The sequence below is a fragment of the Phodopus roborovskii genome, unplaced genomic scaffold, assembly GCF_943737965.1.
Source record: "Phodopus roborovskii unplaced genomic scaffold, PHOROB, whole genome shotgun sequence".
Classification (NCBI taxonomy): Eukaryota; Metazoa; Chordata; class Mammalia; order Rodentia; family Cricetidae; genus Phodopus; species Phodopus roborovskii.
In genome coordinates, this window is record NW_026126566.1 from 2,408,499 (window position 1) to 2,425,693 (window position 17,195).

Genomic DNA, 17,195 nt, shown 5'->3' on the forward strand with positions numbered 1-17,195 from the left:
CCAGGGACACCCCAGTAACCTGCATCACATCATGACCACAAATGTTCAGATGTCCATCATCCGCAGCAATGCTCCTGGGCCCCCTCTTCACATTGGAGCTTCCCACTTACCTCGAGGTAACAAACACGGTTTGCTCAAATTCTGGAAATACTGTAGCAGATCCATGTAGAACATGGATGACAGAATGTGTACACAGTCAACCTAAAGTTATAGAGTAGTAGAGAAAAACCTTAAACAGTACAGACTTAACATGGTCTGTTGTGTGCTTGTTAGAACAATTCTGTCTGTGTAAATCTAAAGGAAAAGAAATTTTTGTTGTCGTTATGAGACCATCTTCCTAAGGAACCGTGGTTGGTCTCAAACTTGTGGTCTTCCTAAGTCTTCCTCCTAAATGCTGACTGCAGACGCACACCACCACTCCTGGCTGTTTGTGTTATGTTGTGTGTGTTGTGTTGTGTTGTGTTGTGTTTTTGGTAACGTCTTGCTGTGTAGCCCAGATAGGCCTGGAACATGATAGCATGCTGGCCTTGAACTCGCAGTAATTGTCCTACCTCTGCCTTCCAATTACTGTGACTACAGGTTTTGAACCCATACCTGGCTTCTAATATTTGTCTAAGTTTACTGGAAATGTTTATTAAATTTTTAACGTTTATTGCAACAAGATTGATTTACAGTAAGTTAAAGTAAGTTGTAATAAATTTAAGGCATTTTAACCTCCTTTTAGAAAGTAAAATAGTTGGAGATTGTTGAAGAAAACCAAGCTAACAGAACCAGGTACACTCAGTCCTAGTATAACCCAGCAATTCACAGCATTGCTCAGCTCTTCCCTCTGTGGTATCAGAGCAATCTTAATGGAAATGCCTGTTTGCACCATTTGCCTTTTACAATGCTGACGTCTGCCCTCAGGGAACAAAGGCAGCAGGAGGAGGTGACTGTACTGCTAGTGACTAAAGTGTTTAAGCCTTAATCAAGATCTAGGCAGTAGCACCATGTTTTGCCACTCGTATGACACCAAACAAGATTGTTAATTGTGGCCTTCCTTATTGCAATTTGAAATACAAATAAATTTTTTTTAAAAAAAAAAAAGCTCAACCTTTGAATACATATTTTCCTAATTTTCTTTGTGATTAAAGTAAAAAGTATTCATAATATACTGGAGCTGAAAATCCACATGCTGTCCAGGTTTTAGCAAGTGTGCCTTTCCTGTGGAATATAATTGGCTTTATTAAGTAATGTGGCTCTAGGCTATACTGATAATGATTTTCTTTTCAGGTGCTGCAGCTGCTGCTGTGATGTCCAGCTCTAAAGTAACCACAGTCCTGAGGCCAACTTCACAGTTGCCAAATACTGCCACGGCACAGCCAGCAGTACAGCACCTCATTCACCAGCCAATCCAGGCATGTTGGGGTTGGGGTCCTTGGCCAGCATGGCTGTGGTGCCTTCCCATAGCTGTGCACCCTGCCAGACACTGAGGGAGCCTATAACCCCATAACTGAGTCACTGTTCTCAGTTGAGTTTTCAAGGCTCAGCAGTTAAGAGCACTAGCTGCTCTTCCAGAGACTCAGTCCATTCTCCGTACCCACATGGTAGCTCACAAGCACCTGTAATCCAGTACCAGGGGATCCAATGCCCTCTTCTGACCTCCTCATGCCCTGTGTACATACAGTGCACAAGCGTTCATGCAGGCAAGACACCCGCACATATGAAAGTTGTTGTAATATCTCAAAGGAAATGTAAGAAAAAGAAAAGAAAGATTTAGTGGTGTTCCTAAATTAAGGACTCTTAAGACGTAGAATAGGAACTTGAATTTGTAGATAGTAGAGAGTGCAACATGTGGCCAAGTAATCTTAAGATGCATCGAGCTTAGTTAACAGAGAGAAGGTGGAGATTCTAGTACTTTCAGGGGTCAAAAAAGGAAAACTTTTAAATTAGATGGTCTTTAAAAAGCGGGTATGTGGTGGGTAGCTGTGTACAGATGAGAGAAGAGGTTAAAGTAAGGGGGGATGGGCAGGGAGGTGCCTCAGCTAGTAAAAGCACTCACTGCCAAACCCAAAAACCTGAGTCCAGTTTGGACCTACGTGCTGAAGTGAAGAAAGAATAAGTTACCCCATCACCCCATACTCAAGTGTGCAGTAGCACAGGCCTGGGGTGCACATGTATACACGTACAAAAAAAAAAAAAAATTAGAGAGTATAGAACGATAACTTTTTTGAAGGATGGGCAGGATTTGGTGATTAATTGCATCTATGAAAGTCAGGAAAGGGGGTGATAGGAATCGGTGCAGTGGACAAATGATTGATGCCATCTTGGGGCTCCTTTTTTTCACATTTTGCACACAGATGTTGCAGTAAGGGTTAGAACTAAATATTTGTATGAAAATGTAGAAAGCATCTGAACACCTGAGGTCTCCCCCCCTTTAAGCACCTTGACCCTTGACTCTTGCCAGCATAGAAACCTGTCATCCGCTTGCCCTTCGCATTCTGAGAGCCAGCAGCTCCGGCCAGTAGCCTCATGGGCCCTCTGTGAAAAGCACTTGAATGTATAGCATTGTAAATGTCCATTCAGCACCATAGTAAACTATGGGAATGCCAAGCCAAACAGTTAAATTCTAGTTTACACTAGGGCAGTATTTTTACTATGGTTTTATTAAAAAGTCATAGACTATCTAAACAAGATAGGAATGTTTGTATTGAAACAGCCTCACTATGCCTACTGGCTGGCTGAAAATTCTCTACATAGAGCAGGCTGGCATCAAACTCAAAGAGATCCACCTGTTTCTGCTTTCTGACTGCTGGGACTAAAGACTTGTAGCACTCCACCCAGTATAAAATAGGAATTTCCCCTACCTTTTCTACCTTTTTAGCAGTGCTGGGAACTGAACCCAGAACTTTGTATTTGCTTGTCCTCCACTCAGCTGCATGTGCCCTGCTCAGACAACTACTATTCTCATACCCACAAACACACACACACACACACACACACACACACACACCTCTTTGTTTCTTGATATATTTGAAATAGTTTAGGTAGCCCAAGCTTAGCTCAAACTCACACTCCTCCTGTCTCAGCCTCTTAAATGCTAGGATTATGGGCAATGGGCAAGCACCAGAGTTCCTGCTGCTTCTTTTTTTTTTTTTTTTTTTTTTTTTTTTGTAATTCTGACCTGTCTTATTCCTAGAAAAACATTAAGGTGCTGAGGACTTAGTTCCATCTGGGCACAGACATACTCATCTGCAGGCCTAAGTTTCAAAATTGAGTTTTAGTATTTGGCTTGATGTTTTTATTTTGCTTTTTGCTTTAACTGAAGTATTTTCTCTCTCCTCTGTAGTCCCGTCCACCCGTGACCACCTCCAGTACAATCCCTCCTGCTGTGGTAGCAACTGTCTCAGCCACCAGGGCTCAGTCTCCGGTCATCACTACCACAGCAGCGCATGCTGCTGACTCAGCACTAAGGTATACAGGCCAGGGAAGCAGGGCAAGTGAGAGTGAGCTTGTGATACTACATATCAATGAGAAGTACTCAAAGGCTTTGAAAATAGTGATTTCTCCTCAGTGTGTGTGTGCTGATAGGTGTAAGTGCCCACATAGAAAGAGTAGAAGACAGCTTTGACTGTTAGTCCTCAGGCAATATTCATCTTTTGTTTGAGCGAGGCTAGCTGGCCTTTTATGCTTCCTCCAAGCACCACTTGGGTCCTGGGATCTGAACACAGGTCCTTGTGCTTGGAAGATGCACACTTTACCAGCTGATCCATTTCCTGGCTTGATTTCTTGGAGTTCATATTTATGTAATTTTTTTCTTACACTTGAGAATGATGCTTCCTTAAAATGTTAACATGAGTACTTGTTCTTCATCATATGATACATATGGTGGAGACTAGAAAAGGGTGTTGGGTCCCCTGGAACTGCAATTAGAGACCATTAAAAGCTGCCATGTAGGTGCTATAAACCAAACTAGGGTCCTCTGCAAGAGCAACCCACATGGTAGAAGGAAAAAAACAACACCTTCATGTTGTCCTTTGACCTCCACAAATGCTCTGTAGCATGTGTGTGCGTCCATACACAAGTAAATACACGTGTGAAAAAATACATGTTGAAAGTGTAAGCTGCATCATGGACTAAGAATTAAATTGTCAATTTTTTGGTATTTATTGCTACCATTTGAAGCAAAATGACAGCCACCAGAGAAACTCCGGGGCCATTTATTTCTTTGGTAAAGTTGAAGACCAACCATACTTTTAACTGTAAATTCCACAGAACTATGGAAAAGGTTCTGTGGAGAACTTGTCAGTCACAGTACCCTCTCTCTCCACAGTCGACCCACTTTATCTATCCAGCATCCACCATCGGCAGCCATTAGTATCCAGCGTCCTGCACAGTCTCGAGATGTGACTACAAGAATCACACTACCTTCTCATCCTGCGTTAGGAACGCCGAAACAACAGCTTCATACAATGGCTCAGGTAAAAAAAAAAACGGTTGGGAACCACCAGGGATTCTTTGGAATAAACTAGAATCATGCCCATTTACTGAAGGGCCTGACAGAGGGAAATCAGTCATTATTTTTAGGCTGGGTAGCATAGGAAGTGTTCTTGTGTGTAACCCCTCACAGAAAACCATCTTTAGTACTGGCACACCAGTGGCTGCAGCTACAGTAGCACCTATTTTGGCAACCAACACCCTTCCTTCAGCAACCACAGCTGGTAAGTCAGTGACCCTGCTCTTGGTGCCAGAAAAAAGGAAGCGGGAGTGGTGAGTTTGTTTTCCATTTTTCGCTTTTCAACTTCAGAGGAAAAAAGTAATCCCTTTCCCCAAGGTTTTTAAGAGCCTGTAATGCATACAGAGAAACTACTGTTAAGGAATTTTCTTTTTACCCTCTTTTCAGGATCTGTGTCGCATACACAAGCTCCCACGAGTACAATTGTTACTATGACAATGCCCTCCCATTCATCCCATGCTACTGCTGTGACCACCTCAAATATCCCAGTTGGTAAGTGATGTACATTTTCACACAAAAGCCTATGGGGGATTTTCAGCCCATATGACCCAAGCCGTCATGTCAGATCAAAGGTGATAGGATTGTGTTCATATTGCTGATTTTAAAAGCAACTCTGAATTTGACTTTGGTTTTTACTTAGGATGTGCGTGAGTGCATGCGTGCGTGCGTGCCTGCGTTTAATATATGTGCATACCACCTCTTTTTTTTTTTTTTTTTTTTTTTTTTGAGACAGTGTCTATCACTAAACCTGGAGCTCTAACTTGGCTAGGCTAATTGGCCAGTGAACTCCAAGTCTTTGTCTATCTTTCTGGTGCTGGAATTACAGGTACACAGTTCTGTACCCAACTTTTTACATGGTTTCTGACGGTCCTCACGCTTTACAGCAAGTCCTTTACCAATTGAACCATGTCCCAGCCTCTAGAATTAGATTTTTTTACTGTATTTTTTATTCCAATTGACTATTAAAATCGCTGATCACAGATTAGTCTTTTCCTTTTCTGCAATATCATAACCAGCTTGCTTCTGCATCTGTCATCTTTTGTCTTTGATAATAATTTTGTTTAAAATTAAAATTTTCATTTTCTCCTTCCCTTTCCTCCTTTAAGCCCCTCCCATGCATACTCCCCCTACTCTCTTTGAAATTCGTGGACTCCTTTTCTTTAATAATTTTATACACATACCCACCAAAAAAAAAAAAAAATCTGCTCTGTCAATATAATGTTACCTATGTGTACAGGATCTCAGAACTAACTGACCACTTGGTACTGGATAGGAATAATCAGTGGTGAGTGAGGAACTCTTTCCTGGAGAAGATCATTTCTCCTATTCTTAGCATCCCCTAGTTACCATTAATTTTTTTTTTTTTTTTGTCTAGGGTTGCCACCCCACTGGATTTCCCCTTCTTTGTGAGCATGTCCATTGGTGTAGTCGTTGTTTATTTAGTCAGTCAGGTTGGTAAGACTTCATGGGTGTAGCCTCACGGTTTTAGGAGATGCACTCTCTCTCACAGCAAGCTCACAGTTCCTCTGGCTCCTACAGTTTTTCTGCCATCTTTCCCACAATGATCTCCGAGCCTTTGTGCGGGAGTTGTGTTGTGTTAGTTACCTGTCAGGACTGAGCTCCATGTGATCTCTTGTTCTCTGCATTTTGATCGGTTCTAGGTTGGGGTTTTTTGTGATGGTCTGTTGTAAAGAGAAGTTCTTTGATGAGGGGTGAGAACTACACTAATGATAAGTACTTAGTTGGGGATTATCAGTGGTTTAGTAAAGTGGAGGTAGTAGGTTTTCCTCCAAGACCCATGACCTCGCTAATCCCAGATAATGTGCTAGATTTGTAGTACTAGGCATGATTTCCCTCCTGTTGAGTGGGCCTTAAGTCCAATTAGAGTACTTTTGGTATTCCTACCATTATTGTACCTTTAGGGCTATCAGACCATGCTAGTCATAGTTGTGCCCCATAGCTGTCATAGTTAGGAAGGACTGTGCTTTGCTTTTCTCCCTTAGAAGTTAGTGTGGAAACTTCTGATACCCTGAAAGCTATTCGTCATGGAGGAAGCTTTCAGTTCAGACCCAGTGTAGATGCTCTGGGCCCCTGTGTCTCAAGTGCATGGTGCCTTCAGCAGTAAACCTGCTTTGCCAGGGGTGGGGGTGGGAGGGTCAATCAAGGGCTACAGCAGTATCCTATAATATTCCAGGAGTCTCTTAGAGAACACTGACCAACATCTCAAAGGCAGACTTCTCATACCTAGTGTTGGAGTTTTTGTTAGTCTGTGGTTATTTGGGGAGATCATTGTCAGCCCAGAAGGGAAATTTTCATTTAAATTCTCTGTGTGACTGCCTCTGTCTCTCTTTTCCTCTCCCTCTCTCTGTTCCCTTTCTCTCCTCTCTTTCCTTTCCTCTTCTCTCTCTCTCTCTCTGAGCCCAAGTGGTGACAGGAAACTTTTCATTGTGTGTGTGTGTGTGTGTGTGTGTGTGTGTGTGTGTGTGTGTGTACATACATACATGTGTGCAACCAAGTGTTTGTAGAAACCAGAGGTGAATGTTGTTTCACTTATACTTTGAGACCGGTATCCTACTGGCCTGGAGCTTGTCAAGTAGGCTGGGCTGGCTGGCCAGTGAGCCCAGGCGTCATCCCACTTTATCTTCTAAGGTCTGTCTCCATCTCCCAGGCTCACACTCCCATGCTCATTTTAATGCCAGCTCTAGAGATCTTCTTGCTTGCACGTCAGTGAATCTCCCAAGCCTCTGAAGTTTGCCTTATTAGTTCAGTCTTGGGATCCACAAAATTGCCAAGCTAACAAAAAAGGCCTGCTCACTGGATTTTTTTTTTTTTTTTTTTTTTTTTTTTTTAACCTCCCCTTTGACAAGTAACAGTGAATGCATTGAAATCATTCACTTGAGCTCATTTCTTTTTCTTTTGTTGTTTGGGGTATAAGAGATTTCTTTTTTTAAGACAGGATCTTTGTAAACCTGGCTGACTTTGAATTCACAATCCTCTGACCTCTGCCTCCTGAGTGCCAAGTTGTAGGGTGTGCCACTGCCAACTCTTGGCTTAAAACTTGGGGGCATTTGAGGTTGTCAAGATGACTCAGTTGTAAAGGTACTTGCCACATGACCCTGATGCCTGGGATTTTACCCCTGGAACCTACATAAAGATGGAAAGAAAGAACCAACTTTATAAAATTGTCCCATGACTTCCACATGGGTGCCATGATACACACATACAAATGGTATGCAGGCTCTCTCCCCATCTCTCCCTCTCCCATCCCTTGCACACGCAATAATAATAATAAACTGTTGCCATTGAAGAACACTGCTAACCATGTTTGTCTTGCCAGTAAATAGTAATGGAATTGATGCTTTACTGTCTGTAGCTAAGGTGGTGCCCCAGCAGATCACACACACTTCCCCTCGGATTCAGCCTGATTACCCTTCAGAGAGAAGCAGTCTGATTCCCATTTCTGGCCATCGGGCCTCTCCAAATCCCGTGGCCATGGAAACCCGAAATGACAACAGGTAGGAGGCAATGTCTCAGTTACTCTCCTCTCTTGTATTATTAATTTGCTTTTTCAGATTTTCCCCTCTGAAAATAATATACTGTATAATTTCTATTTTAGTAATATGAAAAGTGTCCTATTTTTATTAAGCTTTTACTTGTGGTGGATGTTCTCCTAGTGCCCATTTCTTTGTTGAGTTCTGTTTGTAGTTGGCTTTCCAAAGTGAAGTAGCTTTCCTGCATACAACAATTATTTATTTGAATTTGTTTGTTTGATTTTTAGTCAGCCTGAGTCTATGAATGTAAATTTATTCATTAGCAGAATAGGGATTTAATTTTATCCATTACTGTTTTTTGAGTTCAGATGGCCTTCTTTGGGAGACTCTTAAGATCATGTCTTTGAGTTTCCTTTTGAGCCCTTCCTTTATTTTTCTTCCACATTGTATATCCATTGAGCCCAGGAATCTGCCCTTTGCTAAAGGTGTTTGGGTCCTTCAGAGGCCTGCATCTCAGCATTAGCTTGGCTTTGCTGTAGGTGGCTGTTCTTCCACGCCTTTGCAACAGACCAAGGTCTGAAATGAGTGCCATATAAATAGAAGTATTTGAAAACATGCTGATACTTCCAGTTCAACCCGTTCCATGTTTGTATTCCACTCCCCACAGTGTCACTCTTTTAGGGATACTTACAGTTTTGTTTGCTATATTGCTTTTATGTCTATCTACCTAGCTGAATGCTCTTATTAGCTCTAAAAGTTTGTAGCTTCTCTTGGATTTCCAATGTAAACATTTACATTCCATCTGCAAATAGGCAAGTTGTTTGCTTGTTGTACATGGGCAATATCTTTTCATTTACTTTATGGTGTAGCTAAAGCTATATGTTAGTGGGATGCCTCAGCAATTAGGGGCTGCTGCTCTTCTAGAGGATCTGGGTTCAGTTCTTACCAATCATATGTTGATTCAAAACCATCTGTAACTCCAAGACCCACTTCTGTCCTCCAGGGAACTGTGCACATGGTACACATACATACATACATGCAGACAAACTATCCATACACATGAAGTAAATAATGAAATTAAAATACAGTGTTAGAGGAGATGGTGAGTGCCCTGTCTTATTTCTGCCTTAAAGGGAGTTCTTCAGTAGATTTCATTCTATACTATCTTCAATGTAATGAACAAAACTTCTATTCCAATTTTAAGCTTTTATTTCATGAAGGGTATGCCAGTGGGGCCTTGTTTTGTTTTTAATGTTTTTAAAAAATGTTTTAAATTGCTTCAAATGGTTGCTTTCCTTGGTTTTTTAAATATGTAAAAAGTGAGTAGAAATTGTCCTTGAATCATTCTTTCTTTTCTATAACTTTGATTGTAGTGGACTTGTCATTATACTTACTTCAGTTTTATGTAGATTTTTTTTTTTTTTTTTTTTTTTTTTTTTTGTCGTCTAATTACGAAGAATAAGATTTGTTTGTCATCTTTTCTCATACTTGTCCACTTTTGGTATCAAGACAATATTAAGTTTGAAAAACAAAGTAAATCTCATCATATTTTCTTGTGTCTGAGTCAGTTTCTATAAATGAATTTGTTTTGTGCATGTTTGATTAAATTTTACAATATAAACATTGTTTCAAGTGGAATTAATCAGGGGTGGCTTTTGGATACTGAGTTGATTAGAGATGGAGGTTTGCTACCCGGAGTCATATCAAACCCATCTCCCCATCTCCTTGGGTTTTGTCATTTGTTTTGGTAATTGTCAAAAACTTTCTCAAAAAATATCAGTAAATGTCTTAAAAAGTCATCCATAAGATACTATAACATTTACATGGGTACTAATAATAATCATTTACTAGTCTTTAGCATTTCTTGGTCGTGTCCTTTGTAAGGTTGGGAGATGCTGTATGATAGTGTGAAGATGTCAAGAGAATCTGGTGGATAGGATCATTTGAATCGAAGAAAGTAACTGTTTTGTTTTGTATAATCTGTGCTGTATTTCTAGACCTTCGGTTCCTGTTCAGTTCCAGTACTTTCTGCCAACTTACCCACCCTCTGCATACCCGCTGGCTGCACACACCTACACCCCCATCACCAGCTCTGTGTCCACCATCCGACAGTACCCAGGTATGAGCTCCATTTCTAAGACATTACATGTTGTCATCTTTGTCAGCAATGAGAAGGAAATTGATCAGAGTTTTTGAGTAAGAGTTTAAATTATGCCAGTTCTTTCCAGATTCAGATAAGACTAACATGTAAGACTTTAGACACCATTTTTATGATCTGTGAAAGGGTTGTTACATATTTGAATGGTTTTATCCTACCCTGAAAGTAATCATGCTAACAAATTTTGTTATACCTTAAAATGGTATCATAATTCCTATGAATGATGATGAATTCTACAGGGGTTTTGCTGGCTTGTTTCCTTTGTATTTTTTATGTTAGTCTTGGTATGTTTAACTTGCCAACCTGATTTGTAAATACTATAAATAGTGATCTTTCAGCTAATCCAGAAAAAATAAGTTTGGTGTTTTGTTTTCTTTTGTTTTGCTAAGGTTTATTTACTCATGTATGTCTGTGTGCACATGTGTATGGAATTCAGAGAACTCAGAGGTGTGTCAGGCCCTTTGAGCTGGAGTTGCCAGCATTTGTAAGCTGCTGCACATGCGTGTGATAGAGCAGGAAGCACTCTTAACTGCAAAGCTAGGAAAAATTCCTAGCTTTGCATTTGCATAGCACTTTTTCCTGGACCTCAGGAAGCCTTGTGCAGACTGGGCCAGGTGTAGGGTTATATTGCATATGATAGAAAACCAGCACCCCAGAAACAGAGAGGAGGGTAACAGATTCCAGATTAGCCTGGGTTACATAGCAACTTCCAGGCCTGCCTGGGTTACTTTGCATGACCCAGTCCAAAATTCAGGGCTAAAGATGTGGCTCAGTTGGTAGAGCATTTGCCCAGCATACATAAAGCTCTGGGTTGTGACCCACAGCAGCATAAACTGAACTTGGTGATCCATGCCAATATTGCCAGCACTGAAGAGAGACATGGAGAATCAAAAAGTCAAGGTCATCTTCCACTACATAGCAAGTTTGAGGCCAGCTTGGGATACATAAGAGCCTGCCTTTAAAAACGAAAACAAAAATAAATAAATAAATAAATAAATACAAAAATCTTGGGCAGGTGAGATGGCTTAGTGGATAAGGAAGGATGCTTATGCCAAGTTTCATGACCTGAGTTTAATCCCCAGGATCTACATACGGTAGGCAAGAACTTAATCTACACATGTTGTACTTCACCCACCTTCACACGCTCCCCATGACACGCGGATATATGTATGCATGTGCCCCAGAGTAGGTGTTGGAGTCAGAGGATAACAGTGGCATAGGTTCTTCCCTTCTGCCGTGTGGGTTTTGGGGGACAGCTGCTCTTAACTGCTGAGCCATCTTATCACCCCTATTACTGAAACAAAGTCCCCTGTATTTTGGGCTGACATGAAGTGTAGAGGAGATGACCTCAAGGTTCTGATCCTTTTCCACCATCCCCACCCACAGTGTACTGGGATTGCAAGTATGGACCATCAGTCCAGGTTTCTGATTTGTTTATTTTGTCATTCTGAGATGGTGTTTTCTTGTTTGTTTGTTTGTTTTAAAATTGTATTTATTAATTATGCATACAGTGTTCTGCCTGCATGCCAGAAGAGGGCACCAGATCTCATTATAGATGGTTATGAGCCACTGTGGTTGCTGGGAATTGAACTCAGGACCTTTGGTAGAACAGCCAGTGCTCTTAACCTCTGAACCATCTCTCCAGCCCCAAGATAGTGTTTTTTTTAGTGTTTATTTAATTGTATCTCCAAATGTGGACGTTGTGTATATGAGCACAGGTGCCCATGCCCCCCCCATGCGCCAGCTCTTCTAAAGCTTCAGTTACAGATGGTTTTGAGTCACCAAACATGGTGCTGAGACCAAACTGCTGAGCCACCTCTCCAGTCCTCTATTTACTTATTTTTTTTTTTTAATGGTGTGTGTGGGAGGCGGCTTGTACATGTGAGTGCTTGGTATCCAAGGAGTCCAGATCAGGGCATCAAATCAGATCCCCTGGAGCTATAGTTTCTTGTGGTTGTGAGCCAAATCTCATGGATGCAGGGAAGCAAACTCAGGTACTCTTCAAGAGCCGTATATACTCTCAACCACTGGACAATTTCTCCAGCCCCGTTTCTTTATTTTTTCAATGTTGCTACTAGAAAACTGAAAGTTGTATATAAATTTATATTCCTATTTGAATAGTGCTGGTTTGAAATTCCAAGCACTCTAAAATATTTAATAACCTGAAACCCTTTCTTGGTTATTCTGATAACCCATAAGGATTACATAATGGGGCTGGACCAATGGCTCATTGGTTACAAGTGTGTGCTGTTCTTACAGAGGACCCAAATTTGATTCCCAGAGACACATTAGTCAGGTACCCATAACTCCAGTTCCAAGGAATCCAATGCTCCTGGCTTCCAAGAGCATCCAAACATGTTTGCACATACCCACACGGTGACACACATGATTAAAACTAATTTCTTAAATTATTTTTATTTCAGATTATACCTGCATACATATGTGTGTGTTGCTAAGAATCTAACACATGGCCTTCTATATGCTAGACAGGTGCTCTGTTGTTGAAATACATCCTGAAACCCAAGAATAATCTTTTTGTATTTATTTTCTTTCCTCAAATGATAAGGAATTGTGCTTTTATTTGGAGTTGTAGTGGATTAGATTTGTGTTGTAGGGGAAGGGACTCTACTGTCCTCTATCTCCAGTAAGCAACAAGCTGTCGGAAATTTGTATCAACTATCTATTTTAGAAGTGCCTTGGATAATGGTTCTATCAGTTAAAGCAAAGACTCTTGACCTGCTGCTACCCATGGGCTATTTCAGAAATTTATTTTTTTAGCACTGTTGTCTAGCTAATAATATATAATTTGCTAGATTGATTTCTTTTTCAAAACAGATTATTAAACTACAGCCCAGGATGGCCAAGTATTTACTCTGTTAACTCAGGCTCACCCAGAACTCAAAATAATCCTCCTGTCTCATCCTCCTGATAAGTAGGAATATAGATGTCATAGGATTATAAACTTTATTATTTTATTGTTTTCCTGATAATTTGCAGAAAGATTGTCAAGTGGGTACTTCATAAAAAAGAAAAGGTTCCTAGTCCATAGTTTTAAATAACAAGTATAGTAGCAGCTGAATATTGAACCCTGGGCCTTCTACATGCTAGGTAAAAAATGCCCTATACTTTGTTTCTTGTTTTTGTTTTTTTCAAGACAGGATTTCTCAGTGTAAAAGTCCTGGCTGTCCAGGATCTTAACTCTGTAGGCCAGTCTGGCCTCTAACTCAAAGAGCCACCTGCCACTTCCTCCCAAGCCCTGGAATTAAAGGCATGAGCCACCACCACCCAGCCTTATGCTTTGCATGCAAACTGTCTTAACTAGGGTTGACCTGCATTATTTTCAGTTTCAGCTCAAGCCCCAAACTCCACCATCACAGCTCAGACTGGTGTTGGTGTAGCATCTACAGTACACTTGAACCCCATGCAGCTGATGACGGTGGATGCGTCGCATGCCCGACATATCCAAGGGATCCAGCCAGCACCCATCAGTACACAAGGAATCCAGCCAGCCCCTATTGGGACTTCAGGAATCCAGCCAGCACCAATTGGCACACAAGGAATCCACTCAGCAACCCCAATCAACACTCAGGGGCTTCAGCCAGCAACAATGGGTAATCAGCAGCCACAGCCAGAAGGAAAGACCTCAGGTAAATTTAACTCTTTTAGGGAAGGTGGGTGGGAGCATAATGACTCAGCAGATACATGTGCTAATCACAAAGCCAGCCACAGCACCTGGAATCTATCCCCAGTACCCATATAGTAGAAAGAGAACCAAGTGAAAGTTGTCCTTATGTATGCACACACAAGAGAAATAAGTGAGTTTTAAAACAATTACCTAAATAAAGTTTATCTATCGGCGTGAAAGAAAAGTATGCCTGGGTTTTAATCTTGTCCTTGCCACTTTCAGACTCTGTGTAATTTCTGCAGTGTTTAGTTTCACCTTTGTAAGATAAGCTGCTTAGAATTTACCTTCACATTAAAATAATGTGTGAGCCTGGAGAGGTGGTGCACACCTTTAGTCCCAGCACTCGGGAGGCAGAGGCAGGCAGATATCTATGAGTTCGAGGTAGCCTGGTCTGCAGAGAGTTCTAGGACTGCCAGGGCTCCGTAGTAAGACTCTGTGGCAAATAAATGAGTAAGAATAAGCGTGTGTGGGTCTCCAGAGGAGGCTCAGAAACAGAGAGCACTGCTTGTGCAGCCAGAGGACCCAGGGTTGATATCCAGTTCCAGGGGATCCCACACCCATCTCTCAGCCTCCTCAGGTAATACACACACAGTGCACAGACATACATGCAGGCAAAACACCTATACATATAAAATGAAAATAGAAATGAATCTTAGAAATAACAGAAGAGTTCAATAAAAGCTCAAAGTTCAAAGAGCACAGTTACCTTAGAATGTTCTCATTCAGTTTTCCCTTTCTTCAGAGTGTGTGTAGTCAAATCTTAATGTCACCTTAATATTGCTAATGTTCACAAGAGTATTAGTAGAATAATCATTACATAAAATGGAATGATTTGTTGTGCTTAAAATATCAATCAGCAAAATGATAAGCGTGTAGTACCACATACCCATAATTCAGCACTTGGGATACTGAAGTGGTCATATCTGCCAGCTTAATATCCATACATATAACGTAAAACTAACCAAATCTATTTTTTTTTTTTTTAAAGATAAATGGTATGGTAGACTTGAATTTTCCCAGTGTGCCTTGCAGACGAATGAGCTTTGTGCTATTTCTTCTGTTTCTTACCTTTTGAGAGCAGGAGTTTTGTAGGGATCAAACCCAAAACTTCAAATGTGCTAGGCACATGCCATTCAAGTGAGCCACCTCTCTAGCTCCTGTTACCCTCTTAAATGTGGCATTGATAACATGTGATAATGCCAGGAGTCTAAGTTTTTTGTGTATGTCTTGTATGGCATTTCAGTAAAGTTGTCCTGTTTCTCTTGTCCTCGTTTCTCTTTCAACAGTGGTGTTGGCAGATGGAGCTACAATTGTAGCCAACCCTATTAGCAATCCATTCAGTGCTGCTCCAGCAGCAACAACTGTGGTACAGACTCACAGTCAGAGTGCTAGCACCAACACGCCAGCCCAGGGCTCATCTCCCCGGCCAAGCATACTCCGGAAGAAACCTACCACAGACGGGTAAGTAGAATCAGAAGTGTACTTGGCATAAAGAATAGATTCTTACATCCAATGCAGATAACAACTTCATTTTATTTCTGTTGCACTTCAGATTTTTCCCTGGGGTCTACAGAGAAGACTCAGTAGACACAAGGACTTACTCTTGCGGAGGTTCCCAGCACCCACATAGCATTCACTACATAGCCATCTGTAACCAGTGTTGCAGGAATCTGATGCCCTCTTCTAGATGCCAGGCATGCATGTGATACACATAAATATGTGCAGGCAAAGCACTCATGCACATAATTTTTTTAGTTATATTTGTTATGTACAGTGTTCTGTCTGCATGTATTCCCGTAGGCCAGAAGAGGGCACCAGATCTCATTACAGATGGCTATGAGCCATCATTGAGTGGCTGAGAATTGAACTCAGGACCTCTAGAAGACCAGCTAGTGCTCTTAACCACTGAGTCATCCCTCCAGCCCCCCCCCCCCAATCAACCCAGGATTGCTCAGTAAGCTGCATCTCTCTCAGATTGTGATATTAAGACTCCAGTCCGTGAATGACAGTTTCCAGGTGTATTGTATACTGTATGCTTTAGGAATTCTCTCTAGCTTTAGAAGTCTTGTTTTGCCTCTGTTGCAGTGGCAAAGACCATCACCAAAAGCAGCCTGGGAAGGAAAGGATCTCTTTGATTTACACATCACAGCCTATCATGAAGGAAGTCAGGGCAGGGCCACAAGGCGGGAACTGAAGCAGAGGCCATAGAGAAGTGATGGTTCCATGGCTGTCAGCTTGCTCAGCCTGCTTTCTTTTGGTTCTTTAAAGATGTATCGGGTTAGGTAAATAATGCCACCAGGGTACCGACATCTCCACAATGCCGGGGACCCTGTTGAGCTGGGCTGGTCTCTGACCAATAGCCTCAGCTGGGCTGTCTTTGCAAACTCTGGCCCTGCCACCTGGTGCCAGTCCTCAACTCTTTTCCGTGACTTCTTTAATCCTGGGGCTTTTTTGTGCAACTTTGAAGTCAGCCTGGTCTTATGAGCATGTTTTAATATACAGTCTTACATACCCAAGGCAAACTTCAAACTAGCAAAGGATGGCCTTGCACTTCTGAGCATCCTGTTTCCGTGTCTGGGGTGCTGGAAGATTTGCTTACACTGCCACATTTGGTTTGTGATTGCTGGAGATCATGCTATTTCCCCAGTTTCTTTGGTGCTTTTTTGAAATAGAGTTTTGTGTAGCTATCCAGGCGAACTTCAAAGTCCTTATATGGCCAAGGACAGCCTTAAATCCCCCGTCCTGCTTTTACTTACCATGGTTTTTGCTTCTTTAATTGGTTTATTGGAGTGATTGATTAATTGGTCTGAGTATTAAATCTAGAGCTTAGTACATGCTGGGCAAGGGTTATACCATTAATATATCCCCAGCTCTTCCCATGTTACTTTGAAGCCAGTTTAGATCACATTATCTTATTTGTATGTATTTTACTTGTCTATTAGGATATACATATTTAAGGGGGGGGCAACTTAATGACATCAAATATCTAGTCATTATTCAAATTTCTACTTGTTTCGAGTATCACAAATTCAGTTTTATGTTGTATTTAGAACACTATCAATTTTTGTTTATTATTGTGTTGTTATTTGGAGAGTTTTTTGTTGTTTTGTATAGTGGTTTGGTGTTCTTTAGAAGCAGTCTCATAGCTCCAGGCTGGCCTTGAACTCATGACTATCCTGCCTCAGTCTCCCAAGTGCTAGAGTTATGGGTGTATTCTACCATACCTAGCTTTCTTGAAGTTGGCTTATCAGAGGAATTTGGTCTTTTGGTCATCACTATAAATTTCTCTCAGAGGCCATCACTATGTCATAATGGCCATAAATTTGGTGGCTTAACGAAACAGATATGTATTACCAAACAGTTCTA

General features: G+C 41.3%; 1 protein-coding gene across 4 annotated transcripts in view; it reads left to right on the top strand.

The window, feature by feature from the left end:
• Sap130 (Sin3A associated protein 130) overlaps positions 1-17,195 on the top strand; it is a 51,485-nt gene that overhangs the window by 13,269 nt on the left and 21,021 nt on the right. For all 4 annotated transcript variants that reach the window (XM_051202301.1, XM_051202302.1, XM_051202299.1 and 1 more), the window contains exons 5-14: positions 5-116; positions 1,273-1,397; positions 3,329-3,453; positions 4,313-4,460; positions 4,610-4,700; positions 4,883-4,987; positions 7,869-8,010; positions 9,984-10,105; positions 13,489-13,791; positions 15,116-15,290. In XM_051202301.1, coding sequence (XP_051058258.1) covers positions 5-116; positions 1,273-1,397; positions 3,329-3,453; positions 4,313-4,460; positions 4,610-4,700; positions 4,883-4,987; positions 7,869-8,010; positions 9,984-10,105; positions 13,489-13,791; positions 15,116-15,290 — 1,448 coding nt within the window. The remainder of the gene's footprint in view (positions 1-4; positions 117-1,272; positions 1,398-3,328; positions 3,454-4,312; positions 4,461-4,609; positions 4,701-4,882; positions 4,988-7,868; positions 8,011-9,983; positions 10,106-13,488; positions 13,792-15,115; positions 15,291-17,195) is intronic.